The 18,777-nt window shown below is 44.3% G+C and overlaps 1 protein-coding gene across 4 annotated transcripts in view; it reads left to right on the top strand.

Moving 5' to 3' along the window:
• The first annotated feature begins 17,285 nt into the window (after nt 1-17,285).
• HOMER2 (homer scaffold protein 2) overlaps nt 17,286-18,777 on the top strand; it is a 60,711-nt gene continuing 59,219 nt past the window's right edge. For all 4 annotated transcript variants that reach the window (XM_014887743.2, XM_014887741.2, XM_014887742.2 and 1 more), the window contains exon 1: nt 17,286-17,535. In XM_014887743.2, the coding sequence (XP_014743229.2) occupies nt 17,444-17,535 (92 nt within the window). In that variant the 5' untranslated portion in view covers nt 17,286-17,443. The remainder of the gene's footprint in view (nt 17,536-18,777) is intronic.

Genomic DNA, 18,777 nt, shown 5'->3' with positions numbered 1-18,777 from the left:
ACATCCTCAATGACCAAGCGTGGTGCTCCTGCCCGCTGTACCCATGAGCAGACAGGGAATGAGCCCAGGGCTGCTGCGGCCCCAGCGCCCCTGGAGCAGCCTCAGGCATTGGTGTGTGCAGCCTCCGGAGCCCTGGGCAGCCTTCCCCACGCCGCTGATGCAGCGCACACCTCCCTGAGGCAAGTGTAGGAGTTATTCCTGCAGGATGCATCCTCCTTTCCTCTGCCAGGAGCTAACCTCGTTTGTTTTTTATTACGGGCTATCTCCAAGGAACTTCGCTTCTCAAGACTAAAGCAGTCTAGGTGAGGGCGGCGGGGGTAGCACAGCCCTGGGGACCCACCGCTACAGCTTCTCCTAAGCAGCTGGAAGTGCTCCTCTCACAGTTTATCCTGTTAATATCACATTCATCTCGGGGGGGCCGTACCGGGGACACCCGGCACCCTCCGGCACCCAAGGCCAAGCAGAGAGCGATGGAGGGGGCCGGCTCCCACAGGAGGGCTCTGCCGGAGCCCCCTCCCCTCACAGCGGGCCCGACAGAGCTGAGGGAGCACGCGGGGGTCGCTCCTGCTCCCTCCTCCCTCACAGCCTCCCCCGCCGCCCCTCACCGCCCTCACCGCGCCTCAGCCGCCGGAGCCGCCGCCGCGATCCCGCCTCTTCCGGGCCGGGCCCCGCCGCTTCCCGCGCCGGGGCGGGACACGGGACAGCGGGGAGGGACAGGGGACAACGGGGAGGGACACGGGACAACGGGGAGGGACAGGGGACAACGGGGAGGGACACGGGACAGCGGGGCGGGACACGGGACAGCGAGGAGGGACTGGGGACAACGGGGAGAGACACGGGACAGCGGGGAGGGACACGGGACAGCGAGGAGGGACTGGGGACAACGGGGAGGGACACGGGACACACCGGGGCGGGACACGGGACAACGGGGAGGGACGGGGACAACGGGGAGGGACACGGGACACACCGGGGCGGGACACGGGACAGCGGGGAGGGACACGGGACAGCGGGGAGGGACACGGGACACACCGGGGCGGGATGGGGTGGAAGCAGCGATTGCTGCCCTGGGGTTAGGGCTGGATCCAGAGCGCGTTGGCAGCAGTAGTATTGAGGCTCGTGTGGCGCTTTCCTTCGCTGCCACGCGGGTTTTAAGGAGGCGACACCTGCAATGTTTGGGTTTTAACCAAAAGGTGCAAATGAAAAAGGTGAAGTTAGCATGGAGTCTATAATGCCATTTAAGTATAAAATGGTATAAAAAAGCTTTGGAATGTGTTGACTGCTACGTGAGGAAGGTAAGATGACATGAAGCTTTTTGGCAGGCAAATAACTCCGTGTAAATCAAAATAATTCTGTGCTGGCGCCTGCTCCAGCAGCACATTTACGTTCCCACCCAGTGCTGGAGATAGCGATCAGTCTTGTCACCCTGGCTACAGATGAAGTTATGTGTGAGCCTCAGAATTTCAGGCTTGTCACCTTTAATACGGGTGAGGTTGGGACTGGTGACATCGAGACCTTCCGGCAGCAGAAATGGTGTCGGTGTCCCTGGTCCCCAATTTGCCTTGTTCCCACAGCGCCCATGTCTTTGCAGTGCTGATAATTTCCACAACACTTAAGCCAATGATTTTTAAACGGTCTCCTGTGCTGCGTATAAGAAATGTTTTTTTTATAGGACCCTTTCAGAAAGCAATGGTTTTTTACAAGCTCTGCTAGAGATTCTATTGCTCGCAGGCACTAGCAAAGCATAGAGAATAATAATCAGGTAGATCACTTGAAACAAAATACCCCAGCAACAGCAATAGCAGCATCCAACTCTCCAAAAACGAGTAAGTGCCTTTTGTTTGATATAAACAGCAATAATTGCAATCTGCTCTCCTGTGTGATCTACAGCAGGTGTGTATTGTCACTTGCAGAATAGGAAACAATGGCCCCAATCCAAATAGCATAATGCAAACACCTTAGCTTGGATAGCTAGTTCTAAGCCAAAGAAATTGTCATTGAGGCTGAAAAATAATATTTTTGCTCAAGCTTTCCCCTTATAACCCCTCTCCTACCGACTGCCTCTTTGAAATTGACAGAAGTAGGATTTTATTTCTTCTCCAGACATGTTTCATTTTGATCACTGGATATTGCAGTTTCAGGTGTGTCTACAGAGGATTTAATACATAAAGTTAAGGAGATGATTCTTAATAAAAGGTACACACTTCTTTATTTTTGACACTCTAGTCTGCTGTTTCATGGGTGACATTTTTCATTGAAAGATCAAATTTAATATGAAACCTTTAATTATAGACTCAAGTCATCCATACAGTTAAGCATGTACATAATTTAGGCATAAACATAAGTTCCGTTGAAGGCATGGGCCCCTTGTAATCATATAAGCAGTATATTTCACAAATTACAGTTTTGGAAAGGTGTTTTCATCAGCATATTTTGCATAGAAAAACACTTGCAGGGAATGGCTAAACCAGAGTGGCACATAATTATATATAATATATATTTATACATGATACTTTTGCTTTGGTTCTCTTTCATCACATGTCTTTGTGCCTGCTTTGGGTTATATCAAGAAGGAGATCATGATCCAGGCAATATCCTAAGATTTCTCATAGATGTTATTCTGAAATTCAAACTGCATATAAAAAACTCAAGTGACAGATGATTTTTAAAGGAATAAAGGCACTCAGAAATGAATATTGTCACCGAGTAGAACTTTCAACACCCACTAAATGCCTCACATAGCACATACCTACAGACTAGGTGCCTGAGTGCTTAAAAGGTCAAGCTCCAAGTGTTGTCAAGACAGAGAAATTGATAATCCACTCTTGCAATCTTTCTGCTCACTTCAAGGCTCTCTGGGTAATTAATGTGTTGTTTTTGTGTGAACACCACCTCATAATCAGCATCTCTGAAGTCTACTGCAGTGTGATAAAGCCTCAAAGGGTTTGCTTTTTTCCTGTGGATTTCATTATGTTAAATAACATGCTGTTAGATGAAGTCTTATCTTCCAAATTTTAAACTAAGGCTTTTTCCTTGTAGCCTATTGGAAATTAATTAAGCTTTTGTAGAATGGGTCTTCCTGACTGAGCAAAGGAGCATGTGCTAAAACTAGCAAAATCTTGTTTGCCTTGAAACAATGGAAAATGACAGGGGTTTTTATAGCTATTTAGCCTTGATAACTCTTGCTGTTCTGTCACAGGACTTTGTGTTTGATATTTTGCCTAAATCTCCAGCTTCTGGACTCATGTATTTTCATTATACTCACGTTTAATTTGAAAATTAATTTCTAACCCTTCTTATTACAGACGGTTCTTAGGTAAAGAGAGTTCTTAGGTATCCTGCTCTACAGGATAACCAGCCTGTACCAAGGAATGAAAGGAAAATATTGTTCCAATTTTATTTGTTTAAAATCTTATCTATTTTGCAATTTTCTGTTATTTTAAAGACTCTGTTCATTGCTCTGTCTCAGTAGAGCTTGACAGCTGTGACATTTTTAATGAAAAGTTAGCATGTGTCTATCAGTAGCAAGAGAAAAGGAGAACTTCATTTTGTGGGGGGAGGCATTTCTATATCTTTAAACAGGATAAATTCTTTTTCTCTAGTGTTAATATCTACTTTGAGAAATCAGCTAAGAAGCTAACATCACTTGTAATCATTTGTAATTGGGGCCTGTCTGATTGAGAGAATATTTGTCTATAGATGAATAAGCAGTGAAACCTCCATAGATGGTTATGGATCCTGCTGGGGATTTTTAATAACAAAACAACATATCAGAAAATATTTTGGTGAAATTTTATCTTCAAAACTCTGATTTATTTTTTTTTTTTTAGCTTGCTGAAACTCCTCAGTGGTTTCCTGTCAGCCAATTTCCCTCTCCCCCCGTTTATTTTTGAATGTCTCAGTTACTGTGTAACTGAAAGCCTGGTTTGTTTGTACAAGGAAACCTGATTTCCCCAGGTAATTTATTCTAGGAAATAGTGATGTCTGGCACAGCTAGGGAGAGCAAGACTTGGTGTTCTGGCTCCAACAGGTACAAAGGGCATGTGTGGTAGCCTTGTTATTGATTATAAATCAAGGAAAGCTGTGTTTCTCTGGCACGAGAGGCTGTAAGACCACCAGGGGACATCTGAGCAATAATGAGCACCAAGTGTTTGCTCGATCATTCATTGCACTGGGAGATAGGTAAGCAGAGATGCTGTTTAGCCAATCTGCAGAAATATTGGGGGTCGTGCTCTTTATCTAGGACCTCCTGTGCTCAGAAGATGAGTTCTCATAATGGGATTTTATTCCTTTGGCTGGAAAGGATTATTGCCTAGATGAGCCTCGCTTAAATAACAAGAAAGACAGGGATACAACAGCTGCTGCTGACAAATGCCTCTGAAGCCCGTGCAGCTCTTCTGTCACATCTCTGCTTTGCCTCTGCTGTTGCACTGTACAGTATCACTGAGCTTCAGAGTGTCTTTCACACGCCTCCATCTGGTGTTGTAAAGTGAAGTCCATAAAGGAGCAGACTGCGCGTTTCTAACGACTTCACTAAACTTAAGACAAGAAATGTTTCCTTCCCGTGACAATGACCTTTAAATGTTAACTGGCTAAAAAAATAACATTGTCGTTTTTTAAAAAGGGGGAAATGCAACTCCTGGTGCTTGATTGTGTTACAGAATAACAAATTTGGTGCTGCGGGGCCCAATTCCTTTGCATTAAGTTTATGACAGGGTAATGCCTGATTAGAAAGAATTTATTCCTAATTTATGCCAGTGTGAAAGAAGGCCTTTAATTTTCCTAAGAGCTACTTCTGTTGTCTGTCTTTTAAAACTCACAGTCGCATTAAGTTATATTTCTAGCATATCGTTCTTAAAATCTGACTATCATTTATCCATTTTTATATACATATACACAAATTTAAAATCACTGCATTCTAGCTGCCTTTTTTTATTTTCACCTTTTAAACTGACTAAGCCAGTGCCCTTTGGGGTCTATAAGAATGAATCATTTTTATTATTTTTTTCTCTCTTAGACAGTAATTACAGGGTAGTATGCTGTCTCTGGTTTTTAATATTATGGTGCCATTTTAATCCAAGGTGCAACACCATTAACTTCAGCAGAGTTACACTAGCAATGAATTTGTCCCCAGGAGGCTTTTCCAAATGTTCAGTTCTTTCCTCATGATTACCCAGGGGAGTGGAGAAGAAGAAGGCAAGACAGAGGACCCTTTGATAAGAGGAATGTAGTTCAAAGCAGTCTTGTTTCTGCCATTCATGGTGCTCCATATGTTCCTCATTTGGGGTGGAGGTGGGCTAGACCCCGTGGGGCACACATGCTGGGGCTGTGGGGCAGGCAGAAGTTTTACACAGCACATCTGGTGCACAGGTTATGTCATTTCCTAGATGTAGGTACTGTACAAATTGGAAGGGGAAAAAAAAGGAGAAAAAGTGGGAGGAATATTCAGGCACTGCTTGAAAGTGGAGTAGCCAAACGCTTAGATATCAAACTCATCATGATCGTCAGGCTGTCTCAACTCCAACTCAGATGCTTTTAGATGTCAAGTAATTCTGCAAGTGGGGATGTATGAATCAGTGCTGCCATGGATTACCTATTGTTAAGACAGTTGCAAATTATAAAGAAGGTACTTGCAGAAGTTTCTAGCAATAGATTTTATTAATACGCAATTTTCTTTTACAGTTGGATATTTAATTTCAGTTTTGTCTCATTTCTCTTGTCCATATCCAGTCTAAAACATTCAAATCCTCTGCAGTATGGAAACACCAACTTGTAAGTTAAATACCAACTAGTAGCACCCATCTGAGTTTGGAAGGGGAATTCACAACATTTCCTCTTTGCAGTCAGAGAGCAGAGAGGGACAGGAGGGTAGCATGGCCAACAGGGCAGGGGACCATCCCACAGCCCTCGAGCAGGGCTGGCCAGGGTTGGCAGCCAACAGCTCAGCAGGGCAGATGAGTTCATGGGGATAAGACAAGTCCAAGTCAAGGCAGAAATTCAGGTCAGCACTGGGTCACTGCCCAGACGAGCAGGCACAGCAGGGCTGGATCTGCAGCTCAGCAGAGCTGGGCAGGGACTGAGGGCCCCCACGCCTGGGGCAGGGGGGCCAGGGCTGGTCCTGCCAATTAAGGGCTGTCCATGCATTCAGGGCCCCGACATGCACATCTGGTAGCAATTGCTGCTGTCTTTAAATCAGAAACTCAGATCCTTGCAAAGCCCAGGATCTAGCAGGGGGAAGTGGTTATGCCTTGCAGCAAAGGTCTAGTATTTCTCCTGGGATGGACACTTGATGCCGTCTGCCTGTTGCACTCCAATCAGATGCCTCAGATACAAAATCAAATATTCAACCTCTAAAGAGGACACCTACGTCTCCTATTTTACTCCCAGAGTCTCCTTTCTCAGATATTCTCTGGGCACTGGAGCATTGCCCTGAGGCTCTCATGTTCACCCAGAAGCCCAGGTCTGAAACCTGCTGGTAGATGTGCCATGAAGCCCCTGCTCCTGCGTGTTGTCCTGTCTGTGTGCAGTGTGTGAGAACAGGTTCAGGTTCTGCTAAAGGCACTGAAATAGAACAGCATTTCAGGGTCTTGTTCCCTCTCAAGGCTGAGGTCAGTGGAACTGGTCTAAGTAATGCTCCCTCCATCAGATACTAAATATGGCTCTTCCCAGATGGCTTTCCTAAGAAGCTGTTAGCACAGGAATTGGTCTGCCTTCTTTCTTGTCTTCACATGTATGGAGAGTTCCTGAATATTCTTTGCAACTCCTCTTAAGGGCCATTAGAAAAAGCAAGGGCTGAACTATAAGCCAGCTTTGTACTAACTCAAATTGAGAGTGTCTTTTTAGTGTTAAGTAATTGTTTTCAAAAGTTGCAAATCAGAATTTTACAGACATACCAATCAGCATTGAGACTGCACTGTGCTACAGTGAAATAAGGTATAAGTAAATTAGCTGAACTGCAGAGAAGCCTGCAGGATTTTGCAAAGCTGAGCAAACTGACTGAGCAGTCTGCTCCCTGTTGGGAGCACTCCTCTGTTCATCCCTGCATTGTGCCTTGCCCTACACAAAACCTGGAAACTCTTTGACAAGGGACTGTCTTTTCAGTTTGTCTGTGCTGTGTGGTGCTTGGTGTTTTTCTGAGGGTCTGGGCCAACACTACTCAGAGCAGTAATAACTCTCCCTCCCGTTACTAAATTAGGACCTGAGGTCATTCTTTCCAGCAAACAAGGTTCCTAATCTCTCAGGAGGTTATGTATTGGCTGCCACCCCTCTGCACCCCCTCCTACCCTCCCAGGGCACCCCTCTGCCTCGGATGTCAAGGCACAGCATCCTTCCCTCCCTTAGTTCTGCTGTCATTTCTTCTCCATCTTTGCCCCAGACTCCTGCAGCAGTTTCCTCTCCTGGAACCTTTCCACAGTGCTGTTGTTCCTGTGGCCCTGCTCACTCTCCCTGTTTCAGGTCTCCCTTTCCTGCTTTCTTGAGCTGTAGCTGTTTCTCCCCTGACCTCACTCCACCTGCAGAGCTCTGCTGTGGGGGCAATCAGCTACTTAGCATGGCAGTGCTCAGCTGAACTTTCTGATACTGGTGGGCAACAGACCAGAAGATTTTGCTCACTACTTGACAATCTAAACTTAAAAAAATATAGAGATATTATCGTGGAAAATTCATAGTTCTGATGGAGCTTCTGATGGAGGCTCATTAAAAACAAGCTAAGAAAATATCACATATAAAAAAAACCCACACAGTAGATCTTGGTGATATGCTGAATATGATTGTTTCTTATTATGCTATGGCTGCCCATTTTAAGAATAATACACAGTTCTTTTCTTGGTCTTAAATGGTAGTGTGGGGATATCACAAACCTCCCAAGTAAAAACTTTAATTAAAAAGCAAACATTAATCTCCAAGCAGTAGCATCTGCAGCATATTGCAAGATAAGACTTCACCAACCTGAAGAACTAAGCACGATTCTAATTAAATCAGGGGGAAAATGATGAACTAGATATACGATTTATTTAAGGATAGCAGTTATATAAGGTATCAAAGATCTCTTGGTTGCTATCTGATGGGAAATGTTGCTGCCAGATCTCACAGACTATTTCCAGGGAGTGAAATCTTTGTTCCACCGGTTCCAAGTACTGTTGTGATTTCGTGTTCTGTGGGGTCCAGACTTTGTGGTGGCTCTCTCTTGGAGGTGGAAGCCCCATTGATCCTGTAGATGATCCAGCAAGGAAGCAACGTGTTCCCATGGCATGAGGAGCCACCACACTGCATGTGCTGCTGCTCTTCCAGTGAGGCACCCATACAAAGTCCTGACTATTTATGGTAATTTAAGGTCCCAGTGCACCTTTTGAAAATTAAGTCTCTTAATCCCTGTATACTGGCCAAAATCTATTTTAAGTGATGCCATTCAGCATTTCCTGTATTGTTCCAGATGGAGATAGTGTTGGCTACTGCATCCTGTTTCAAACTGCATGCTGGGCTCCTCTGTTTTGGAACAGCTGATATTTTCCAGAAACACCTTGCTGCGCTGATGTGTGAAATGACGTCTGTGTATCTCTCCTTGTGTCTCAGGAATGAAATGAGGATTAATCAATTATGACCAAATCATGATCAGTGAAGTCAAAAGAAAGGTTTCTTTCCATGGGGGGTATGATTGGGGGCAGGGCTGGCTTCTGTGTGGATGCTATTGCTTTGAGATGCCTGCATGTAAAAACAAAGCAAAATGCAAAGCTTCACCTTGTTGAAGGTGTCTGTGTAGTGAGAATTCCTAGCTTTAGCTGGAGAGGAGAATGCATTTTAACAGCTGTTTCCTCAAGAGTTTAGTTACTCGTCACAGCAGGCTTTACTGTGCTCAAGGAAATTCTGGTTTGTTGAATATGACTTTAAGCATGTGGTGCTGCCTGGCATTTGTGGCTTTGCATGTTCTGTGCATTCAATACATGCTTTGTTATGCTTCCAGGGCTGGCTCCTGCTCTTTCCCAGAACAGCTTATGCTGTGGAATTGTATCTCAAAAGCCATGTTCTTAAATCCAGCAGCAGTTCAGCTTTAAATATTGGAAAAACACTGAATACTGAACAACAATAGCTGCAGGTTATTCTCTATGACCAAGTGTTAATTATTTTGGGCAAAAACAGGACTTAAAAAAAGCAATTCTGGTTAGATTTCTAGGAGGCCGGAAAATATTTGTTGCTTAGATCTTCAGTCACATGCCACTTATGATGTCACATTTAGAACTGCAAATCCATTTACAAGTTGGACAAATGGTATCACTGAAAAACATTTTTGGAGGATCACCTAACTTCTTCCATGCAAATATAATAATAGTACATCTCTCGTGCAGATATAGGAAAGAGTGGTCATGAACTATTTTGGGAAAAGGGTACTCACCAGATGGACATAGAGAGAATATTCAGTCAGAAACAGAGGAGCAGAAGAACAGTAATAAATACTATTAATGGATGAAGATTAGCCTATTCCTGCAGGAAAATGATCAAATTAAACTTAGAAGAATGTTGGTGCATTCACAACATAAATCATGTGCTCTTCTGAAAAGAAACAGTAAATGAAAAATAGACGATATCATCCATACTTTGTAGAGTTGACTTCATTTTCTCAAGTATGTAGAAAAGATTTTGATGTGTGCATATTAATATTTCTCTGTTGGCTAAAGACTAAATTAAAACAAAACACAGTTAAAAGCTTTTCTGGAAGTTATAAGTGTTCTGCTCCATTTTGCTCAAGTCCCACCGTGTTAAACTGAATTGTTTGATGTCATCTCCCATGGTAGTGCATAGTGACCCCTCCTCTGGCTCCAAAACCCAAACTGAAATGTGGATGAAAATGTTGTTTTAATATTATTCAAGGCTGTTGCTGCCTGCTATCCTTTTAATTCTAAACCAAGGAAAGGACTCTGGATCTAGAGAGTGCTCCTCTGGGTGCTTGAACTGCAAACATGTCTCTAAAATGTTTGGGATTTTTCAAAAATATTTGGATTGATTGAAGTTTTTCTCTGATTTTTCAAAGAGTATGGATTTTATATATCCCCCCAAGGACCATGACATTTCCCAAGAAAAGTGGAATCTGTGTTTACCATTAGATACAAGAACTGTATAACTTCTGTTATGTAGAATTTTGCAAGATTGAATTTAAGAGTGTTGGCAGTAGGTACTTTCTGAGAAGAAAAATACTGAGCTGAAAAAAGAAAAAAACCAATGATGTTTATTTAGCTGGTAGCATTTATGTATTTTGTCATCCAGGTATTGTTGCAGAACAAAGTAATATTGGGTAGAATTAGGAATGTAGAAACTCTCCTTGAACTATCCAGGAAGATACCCAGCCCAACTTGCAACCCAATTGAGGCCTTTAAAATGCATTTTCTCACCAAGGCATTCTTGGTATCCTTCTCTGTGCAAGCTGTAATCTTGTTATTCTTTTGTCAAATTGCTATTTGTCATTTTTGAGATCTGAGTTTTTAGTATAATAAACCCAGCATGATTTGTGGCCCTCTGGCCTCACTTTTATTATTGATTAATTATTGTAGTTTAGCAAGACTTAGACAAAAAGGCTGATATAAGTCAAAGTCTTTAAGTTTGCTTTAACTTTATTTGAAAGTGATCTAAATTAAGGCAAGTAGGGTTTGTTTGCTTGTTTATGTTTTCGGGGATTGTTTGGTTTGGTTTTATTGTTTTTCTTTTCTAATTTTGGAAGCATAAGGACATTATCCTACTTCCTAAATGCATCTCAATTGCTTTCTATAGGACAGTCTGCAAGGTGAAAAGCTCAACACTTTTTTCAGAGAATGGTGCAAAATATAGTTTTTGTGGTGACAATTTTCTTCACAAATGAAAATTATCCCTGTCTGTGAAAAACACCCATAGCTGATGTCCTGCCAACTTCCAGTCTCTGAGCCAGGTCTGACTTCTCTGAAGTCAAGATATTTTTTATAACTGGAGGAGAAAAACCTTGTGCTGTGGTGCCACTTGTGTCGTTAAGAACTCAGGTGAATTGTTTGGGGTACTCACCCTACACCTCAACCATCAGGTTTTGTAAATAGGCTTGACATCCTGCGTGGCTTTGTTCCCACCTGGCACTGTCCGTGCTGCCCAGACCTTGAAGAATTCATCCAGGCAAAGGATCCACACATCTCAGCCCACAGGGAAGTACACGAGCCTTTGGGCATTCCTGGAAATGAATCAGACCCCTGGCGTGCTCAGGCAATATCTTCCCTTCCCAGTGGGGCAAGCAAGGAGATGATTGTGGGTTAAAGTCCACCAATGAGTGAGTCCCAAAGAAACACAAAGATTGAGGTATTTTGCAGCAGCCTGAGGTACAAATTCTCACAAGCAGCCAAGGCAGCAGTTCTGGAAAACTGAAATGCTCTGAAATGTCTGGATCCAGCCTCTCTTTCTCTGTAGTGTTTCCTTGAGAGAGAGACAATAGGGACACACAGATCCTGGGAGAATGGCAAGGGGGAAACAGGGTGACTTCGAAAAGGACAGGCTGAAAAATGGAAAAATTGAAAAAACACATTTCTTTCTACAGTCTCCAGGAACATACCACATTTCCTTCTCATTCCCTTCTCTGGCTCCTGCAATGAGCCTGGGGGGATCTTTTCCATGTCCCCATCTCTTTCTGCCCCCGTGCAGCAGGATCTCCTTGCTCAGCTCATGATGCACAGCAGACACTGCTGCTGTCCTGGAGAGCCTGACACAGCCAGCACACCACAGTGGGATGATTGGAAGGCAGCATTGAAAATGCCACTCTGTGGTTGCTTGGAAATGAAATCCAACTTTAGTATTATTTTTGAGCTTAGATTTTTGAATCCAAAATCCCATCTGACGGAAGAGATGGGTATTTAAACAGATGTCTGCAATTTCTTTAAAAAATAGAGATTGAGTTACAGATGGTAGAAAGGGCCTGAGAATTAAAAACTCCCAAGCTACAAGAAAATTTACATGTGAGCAAAATGTTTTGCTGAAATGTATGGTCATACAATTCTGCATGTTTGAAAATTAAGCTTTTTTCACCAAAAATGTGAATATCTTTTCTCTTCCCTATTATCTGCTTCTCTGCTGCAGCCTTGGCTGTCACCATCATTGTGACAGCCAAGTCGCAATATGAGGGTCCTGTTTCTAACAGACAAGACATACAGTTCTTCCCTTCTCCTTTCTCTTGTATAATTTGGCCTGCCAGGACCAACAATTTTGATCTGAATTAGTTTTAAAGAAAACTAATCTACCCTATTTGCATAATCGGTGCCTGATTGCTCTAACTTCCATCTTATAAAATGCAAATATAAGGAATTTTATGATATAAGCCTGGAAGGAAACCAGAGTCAAAATATGTATTTGCAGATGAAATGGAACTTTTTTTCTTCTCTGGGGATTTAAAAAGAAAACCCCCAAAATAAATTTTGAGTGAAAAAGCTGATAGCTTCTAAAGTGCCATATGAAATGCAAAGCACTGCATATTGGAAGGGAAAAATTGAACATATTTGGTAGTTTTGAGGAGCAAGTCAGGATCCATCTCATCATCTGGGAGACCTGTACATGCCTTTGAGCAGCTTTATAAAGATCTTCACTCATGCATGTGTGCTCAAAAGGCAGTATTTTTGTGCATATGAAGAAGTAAATAGACTCAAATACAAGCTGTAAGGACACAAGCAGCGCTCCTCACCTGCTCTGCAGTCGCAGTCTGTCCCCTGCCAAACCAGTTCAAATTAGCACCAATCCAGAGCAGAGCAGCAAGACCCACTACATACAGAAAAAAACTGTCAGGTGAGCAACCTTATTTCCTTTACAGTGGAGTGGACATAATCCAAGCATCTACATCCATGAAAACATTAAGAAGGAGAATTGGGATTATCTGTTGTCTTACCTAGTAAGTACAAAGAAAAGGTCTGATAAGGGAACAGAGTTTGCTCCTAGCGTGAGACCACCTCTATAAATGTTCAGGATCAGTGTGTACTCCTGGATGTGTCCCAGCCTGGATTTCTAGCAGACCAATGTACAAAGGATGCCTAGAGGACCTGTCTCATTGTGTATTAATGCTGACAGATACTCTCTGACTCTGCCACTGGTCAGTATCTTACACTCCATCAGCCTTTTACAATTTTGTAGTCTTCAACATCTTGCTGGGTACTCACATCCAGGCTGGAGTCCCGTCGTGTGTTTAGGGCATTGTTCTGGTTTTGCTGGCTTTCTTTATGTGTTCAGGTCTTCTCTCTCTAAGATCTTCTTTGGAATTATTTTTGGTTGGGTGCATTTGTCTTTATTGAGAAGGCAACTTAGACCACAGTGTGACAATGACAGCTCTTTGCATTTACATAAACATGTGCTTTGATTTGGTACTTGCAAATTTCACAGGACAACTCTTAAAAAAGTGAGGTAGAAACTGGGCATGAATCTTCTATGACTCCAGTTAGACAGATACTTCCTGGCACTAAGTAAATATAAGAATAAACTGCAAATAATAATAAGAGAACATGCAACCCATTTTAAAGTAGATTGACAAATTGCTTTAAAATTACTTTCTCCCTATTTTTTTGCTTTTAAAGACACAGAAAGTAATCTGATTATTTTGGCTTATTTCTAAAGGAGACTGGAGAGGAAAACTTTTTTTCTTAGAAATCAGATGTCTTGCTGGAGGACTTGTTGATGGTCTCATGTTTATTGTGAGCTCTGACATTTTAATTAAAAGGACAAGGGTGTTCATTATTTTAAGCAAATAGATCTTTTGTCCTAATTATTTATTAGATATCAGATTAAGTAGGTTTTAAAAACAAATACTGTAAATCAGAGTGTTTTCAACAAAATTATTTTAAATCCTTCATTTTCTCAGCTGCTCACCTTTAACATTTTATATCCAGTGATCTTATAATTACATTAGTTCTCCATTTGTCAGGAGATTTAAAAAACTAATTCTCTGTTTCAAATGTAAAAATCAAGAATTCCCCCAAGCTTATTTTGGTTAAACTCCTGGATAACATTTAAATCTAGAAAATGGTTGGTTATTTGTCAAAGGGGGAAAAAAGGAGAAATGGCACAGCTCTTTTGGAGTATTAAAATGCAGATTTCATCAGTCTACTTGGAAAAAAGAGAAAATCACAGTACTGAATATTTTATTTAATACTATCTGCCATGGGAAATAGAGAGAAAACTACCTTGAAGTATAATAGTTTAAAAAGACCGAATAGCAGGTTTTCTGCAATAAAATTATACCTAAAATAAAATAGAGTGGCAGAAGACAACAATAGTGAAAACCAAATAAAAGGAGAGAACAGAAACACTGAGAGAGAGGAAGAGCCCAGTGAGCTCTCCGCTTTTCAGAATGCTGGGTACATAGTCCTGATTGTTAGATCAGCTTTCTGAAAAGGATATTCACCCTGTATCTAGGAATCAAAAAAATATATCATTAGGAGGCCTGTGGAATAGGAGAAATTTCTCATCTAAAGAAGTTAGACCCATTTACAGAATGTGGATATTTTTATTGCTCAGCTTGAATCCTACCAAGGGATCGGTGCCTTAGTATTTTGGGTGTTCCTAAGCGTGCCACAGCAATAGGGGCACACTTGTGAATACTAAATGAGGACTGCATTACCCTCCCTTACACATCCTGTGCCTGAGACAGCTCGGAAATGAAAGATCATGTCACATATGAAGCTTGAGAACTGATTAATTGTGATATTTATAGTCCTCATTTACAGAGAACTGAAAATACCTGAAACAACTGGAATACTAAATTACACAAAAATAATGTAAATCAATGGGAACTACATACGAACTAGGACACAGTGATGGTGGAGAGGTTCAAGATGGAACTCTCTGTAGAAAAATTGTTAAATATTTGATATTGTTAAATGGTTTGCATGAGATCTGGGCCTTGCTCAAATCCATGGGACTTTTGCCATTGGCTTGAAGTGAGGACAATGCTTCATCCTCTTTTTGACAGAGAAAGGAGGACCACAACTGTGTGCCATACTTCAGAAAGAGGAGTATCTCATCCATCTGGACGAATAGTCGAAATTTAAGATGAAGGGACTGCACTTAGAGAAACCCAAAAAACTGGGTTAACTACCTGTCTGCCAGGGAAAATGTGGCAGGGTACTGGAGAAATGGGACTAAAACACTCTCTCTCCTAGAAGACAGTTCTGCAAAGAGCATGAATGAAGTGGGAAGACCTTATGAACAAAAGCAATATACAAAATTTTGTATCATGTGAATTTCACAGGCAATTATGCTTCCATAAACTTAAGCTTTATTTTTATAAATGAGGATGAAAACACAGTCTTGAATGCAAGATTGGAAAATATTAAAAAATTAGAAAATGCTAAGGCAACAGCAATTCCAATTTCCAATTCTCATCTTAGCATGACACACATAGTGAGTGCATTACCCCATTTTGATCCAATTACATTAGATACTTGTAAGTCTCATGCAGCACTGGTTCATAAAACACAGCTTTTGGATACTCACCAAAATGAGCTAATTAATCAGAGAGGACCAAGACAATTTCTTTCTGATGAATGGAATATGTAATTTAACAAAATGAGGTAAATGGTGTAAAAACAGTGTTATAAAATTCTCAGATTCATGGTGGGAGTTCTTTCCTCTAGATTTTAGGCTGCTATTTTTACCCTCAGGGACTGTTACCCCTCACTTTTTCCCCTAGAAGAGAGGAATGGTCACATCAAAGCAATATTCAAGGATGCAGGTCATTGTGAATGTGAAAGGTTTGTCACTTTTGCCATGGCTATCTCAGAGGAAATGGAACCTCACATTCAGCTGGCAGAACAGGACACAGGAACTTTTGACATCAGTGATTAGGTAAGGAGTTAAATGTCCTTCAACACCCACAGTAACCCTCTGACCATGGTAAAGAGAGCAGGTACATTGGAGAGGTGTCATTCCACAGCATTGTGAAAATGTCTGTGCAATTCAACCTGCTCCTTTTCCCCCCAGTGATACGGACTTTGATTGTATGGGATTGAAATTCCATTTTGGTGTTCCGGACATTAGGAAATAATTGTCTGTCAGGAAAGGGGTTCCACTGTCTGTACCTGGAAGGTGCTTGGTTGCTGGCTATAAGCTTTCCTTTCAGTATTCCCGTGGTAATATCCCAAGGTAATACTAGGGACACCCCCAGTTATTACATACGAAAGCAAACATAAAGCCTTTCCCACAACTTCTAAGCTTCCTTGGAAAGAAAGGATAAATCAATGTGAGATTTTTTAAAAAGGGATGAAAATAATCACTCTTGATGGCAGAGTATTAATTATAACTTTGTGTGGGTGAAGTTAAAAGCCTGTCTCATGTGTGAATTGAGCGTTTTTTCTCCACGAAAGAGTAAGTGTGTTTGTGTACACAGTCTTATGAACACCCGAACGAGAAGGTCCACGGCTCTGCTATGGATTTGTGTCCTGTGATTGCCAGTCAGATGCCAGTGTCACCCTCGTGGTTGGGTAGCCATTACACAGCTCTTCCACACTAGTCCAATTTTTCCTTCTCTAGTTAGAAATCGTTCCTCTTTTTATTTTCACGAAACCAACATAATTTTGGGACCCTAAGTGACACAGATTTGCAGCGAGGCTGAGAAGGGCAAAAGGAGATCCAGTCTTCTCGACGGGATTCACATTTCTGGGCAGAGCAGGCGGGTGCTGCCTGGGTGCGGCCCCTGACCTGGGCTGTGGGGCTGGCTCTGCCGGGGGCAGTGGCCAAACGGGGCCGACACGGCCCCGGGGCTCTCAGGCTCCGCACTCACGGCCCGCGGGAACGCGGATTCGGAGCGTGAAAAGACGCGGGGACGCCGTGACAGTGGGAGAGAATCGCCCGCTCGTGTTTCACCGGGCATCCCGAGCGTAGCATCGCCTCCAGTCGGAGACGCATACCGGGATCCGCGCTCGGAGCGCGCCGTGCCCGCGCCGCGGAGCCGGGGCGGGACAGCGGGTCCGGAACAACCGGTCTGGGACAGCCGGGCCGGGACAGCCGGTCCCCGGGGCGGGCTCATCACTCTCGCCGTTGAGGCTCCCCGGCCGCGGGCGGGGCCGCCTAGGGACACCCCGCAACTTCACCCGAAGTTTTCTCGCCGCCTCGTCCCCGCTGGGCGGGTGGCCGTCTCCCCGGCGAGGGCACCGTGAGGACGAGATCCCGCAGCCTCTCGGCGCGGCTCCTCGCTGCCCGGCGGGGCACAGCCCGCCCACCGCCGGCGGCCCGGGCCCGGGGCGGGGAGCGGAGCGGCCCCGGGGCGCGCCCACCGCCCCGCCCCGCCCGCCGCCCCCGCGCTGCCGCCTGGCAGGGCGGCGGGTGCCGCGGGAGCTGCTCGGTGCCGCCGCCGCCCGGGAGGGAGGTTATGTAAGGGGGGAGGGAGGCGGCGGGAGGAGGAGCAGGACGGCTCTCGCCGCCGTGCAGCCGCCGTGCAGCCGCAGCCAGCCGGGGCCGGGGCAGCCGCATGTGCGAAGTGGGGACGCGGCCGCCGCTGGCCGCCGAGCGCGGGGAGCCGCCCGGGGGTGCCGCCGCCGCCGAGAGGTGCCGAGACATGGGGTGAGTCCGCCGGGCCCCGGCCCCTCGTGGGCACCGCGTCCCGCCGCGACCCCGCCGCAGGTGCGGAGCCGGGGGAGCGCGGCCGCCCGTGAGCGCTCCCCAGAACCGGCGTTTTGTAACGTAATTAATCATTGACGCCCGCTCGGGAGACGCCGGCGGAGCGGGCACGCCGCGGAGGGAGATCACCGGCGGCAAAATCCCCGCTGGAATGAGCGGGGAGGAGCTCGGGATGTCGCGGAGCGGGGGCCGGTGCGGGGCCGGGGCCAGTCCCTGGCCGGTCAGCTGCGGGATGTGCAGCGAGTTCCTTGTCAGATGTTTCACGCGCTGGTTCCGAGAGAGCTCTGGCTGCTGGAGCCACACGGTAAACTTGCCTGAATTGTGCCAGCTGGTCCCTAATTTGTGTAAATATTTTTCCCTTAAAAATTTTTTTTTTAACATGCCAGAAGTCTCTGACCACATGTGATGACCTCTTGGAGAATTCAGCTTGGTCTTTCCAAAAATTAGTCCTGCATTTTTGCTATCCTCTAACTTACATGAGGGGACAAAAGCCAAATGCTGGCATTAGGGCAATTTGTGAACTAAATATCAGGGAACAGAGGTTAAGGCTGTGCCTTTGGCTTGATCTATATATAGGTTTGCGATCCTCTCGACCAGAATGTCTTGGGGAATTCCAAACCCACACATTTAATTTACTTTATTTTTATCCTATTATGTTCCCTTACACCTTTTCCTTGCCTCTCCTCACCCCCCTGTGGTAAGGAGTCGTTCTCCAGTTTCTGAGCTTCCTCTGCTGCTTTCAAATGTCCAAATTCCCACTATAGATTTATTGATTGTTGTCGAAGTGATATAATTTGAGAGTATATGGATAAATAATGAATTAAAATGACATGCACGTGTCCGAATTTGATACCCAAGAGTACTGAATAGAAGTACAGGGGCAGAGGGAGAAATAGGATCTGAGTATATCCCCATGCTTCTCCTCAGGATTACAGGGGACTCACCTGCTTCTTAATTATGCAAAGTTTCACTGGAACATAAAAGAGAAATTGTCCTTGGGGTTAGAGAAAGAAGTATCAAAACCTGTCTGGAGCAGCACTGCCCCGCAGAGTCCAGGATGATCAGAAACATCCATCCACGGGAAACTTGCCTCTGTCGCTCTACCTGGGTGTCTCTAAAGGCAAATGTTTTAGCTGCTGTCATTTTTAACCATTTCCATACTGGTAGATCAGTGTAGCTGTTGCT

Source organism: Sturnus vulgaris, chromosome 13, assembly GCF_052056855.1.
Source record: "Sturnus vulgaris isolate bStuVul1 chromosome 13, bStuVul1.hap1, whole genome shotgun sequence".
NCBI classification, from domain to species: domain Eukaryota; kingdom Metazoa; phylum Chordata; class Aves; order Passeriformes; family Sturnidae; genus Sturnus; species Sturnus vulgaris.
The sequence above is the reverse complement of the archived record's forward strand: the minus strand, read 5'-3'. Positions and strand labels throughout refer to the sequence as shown.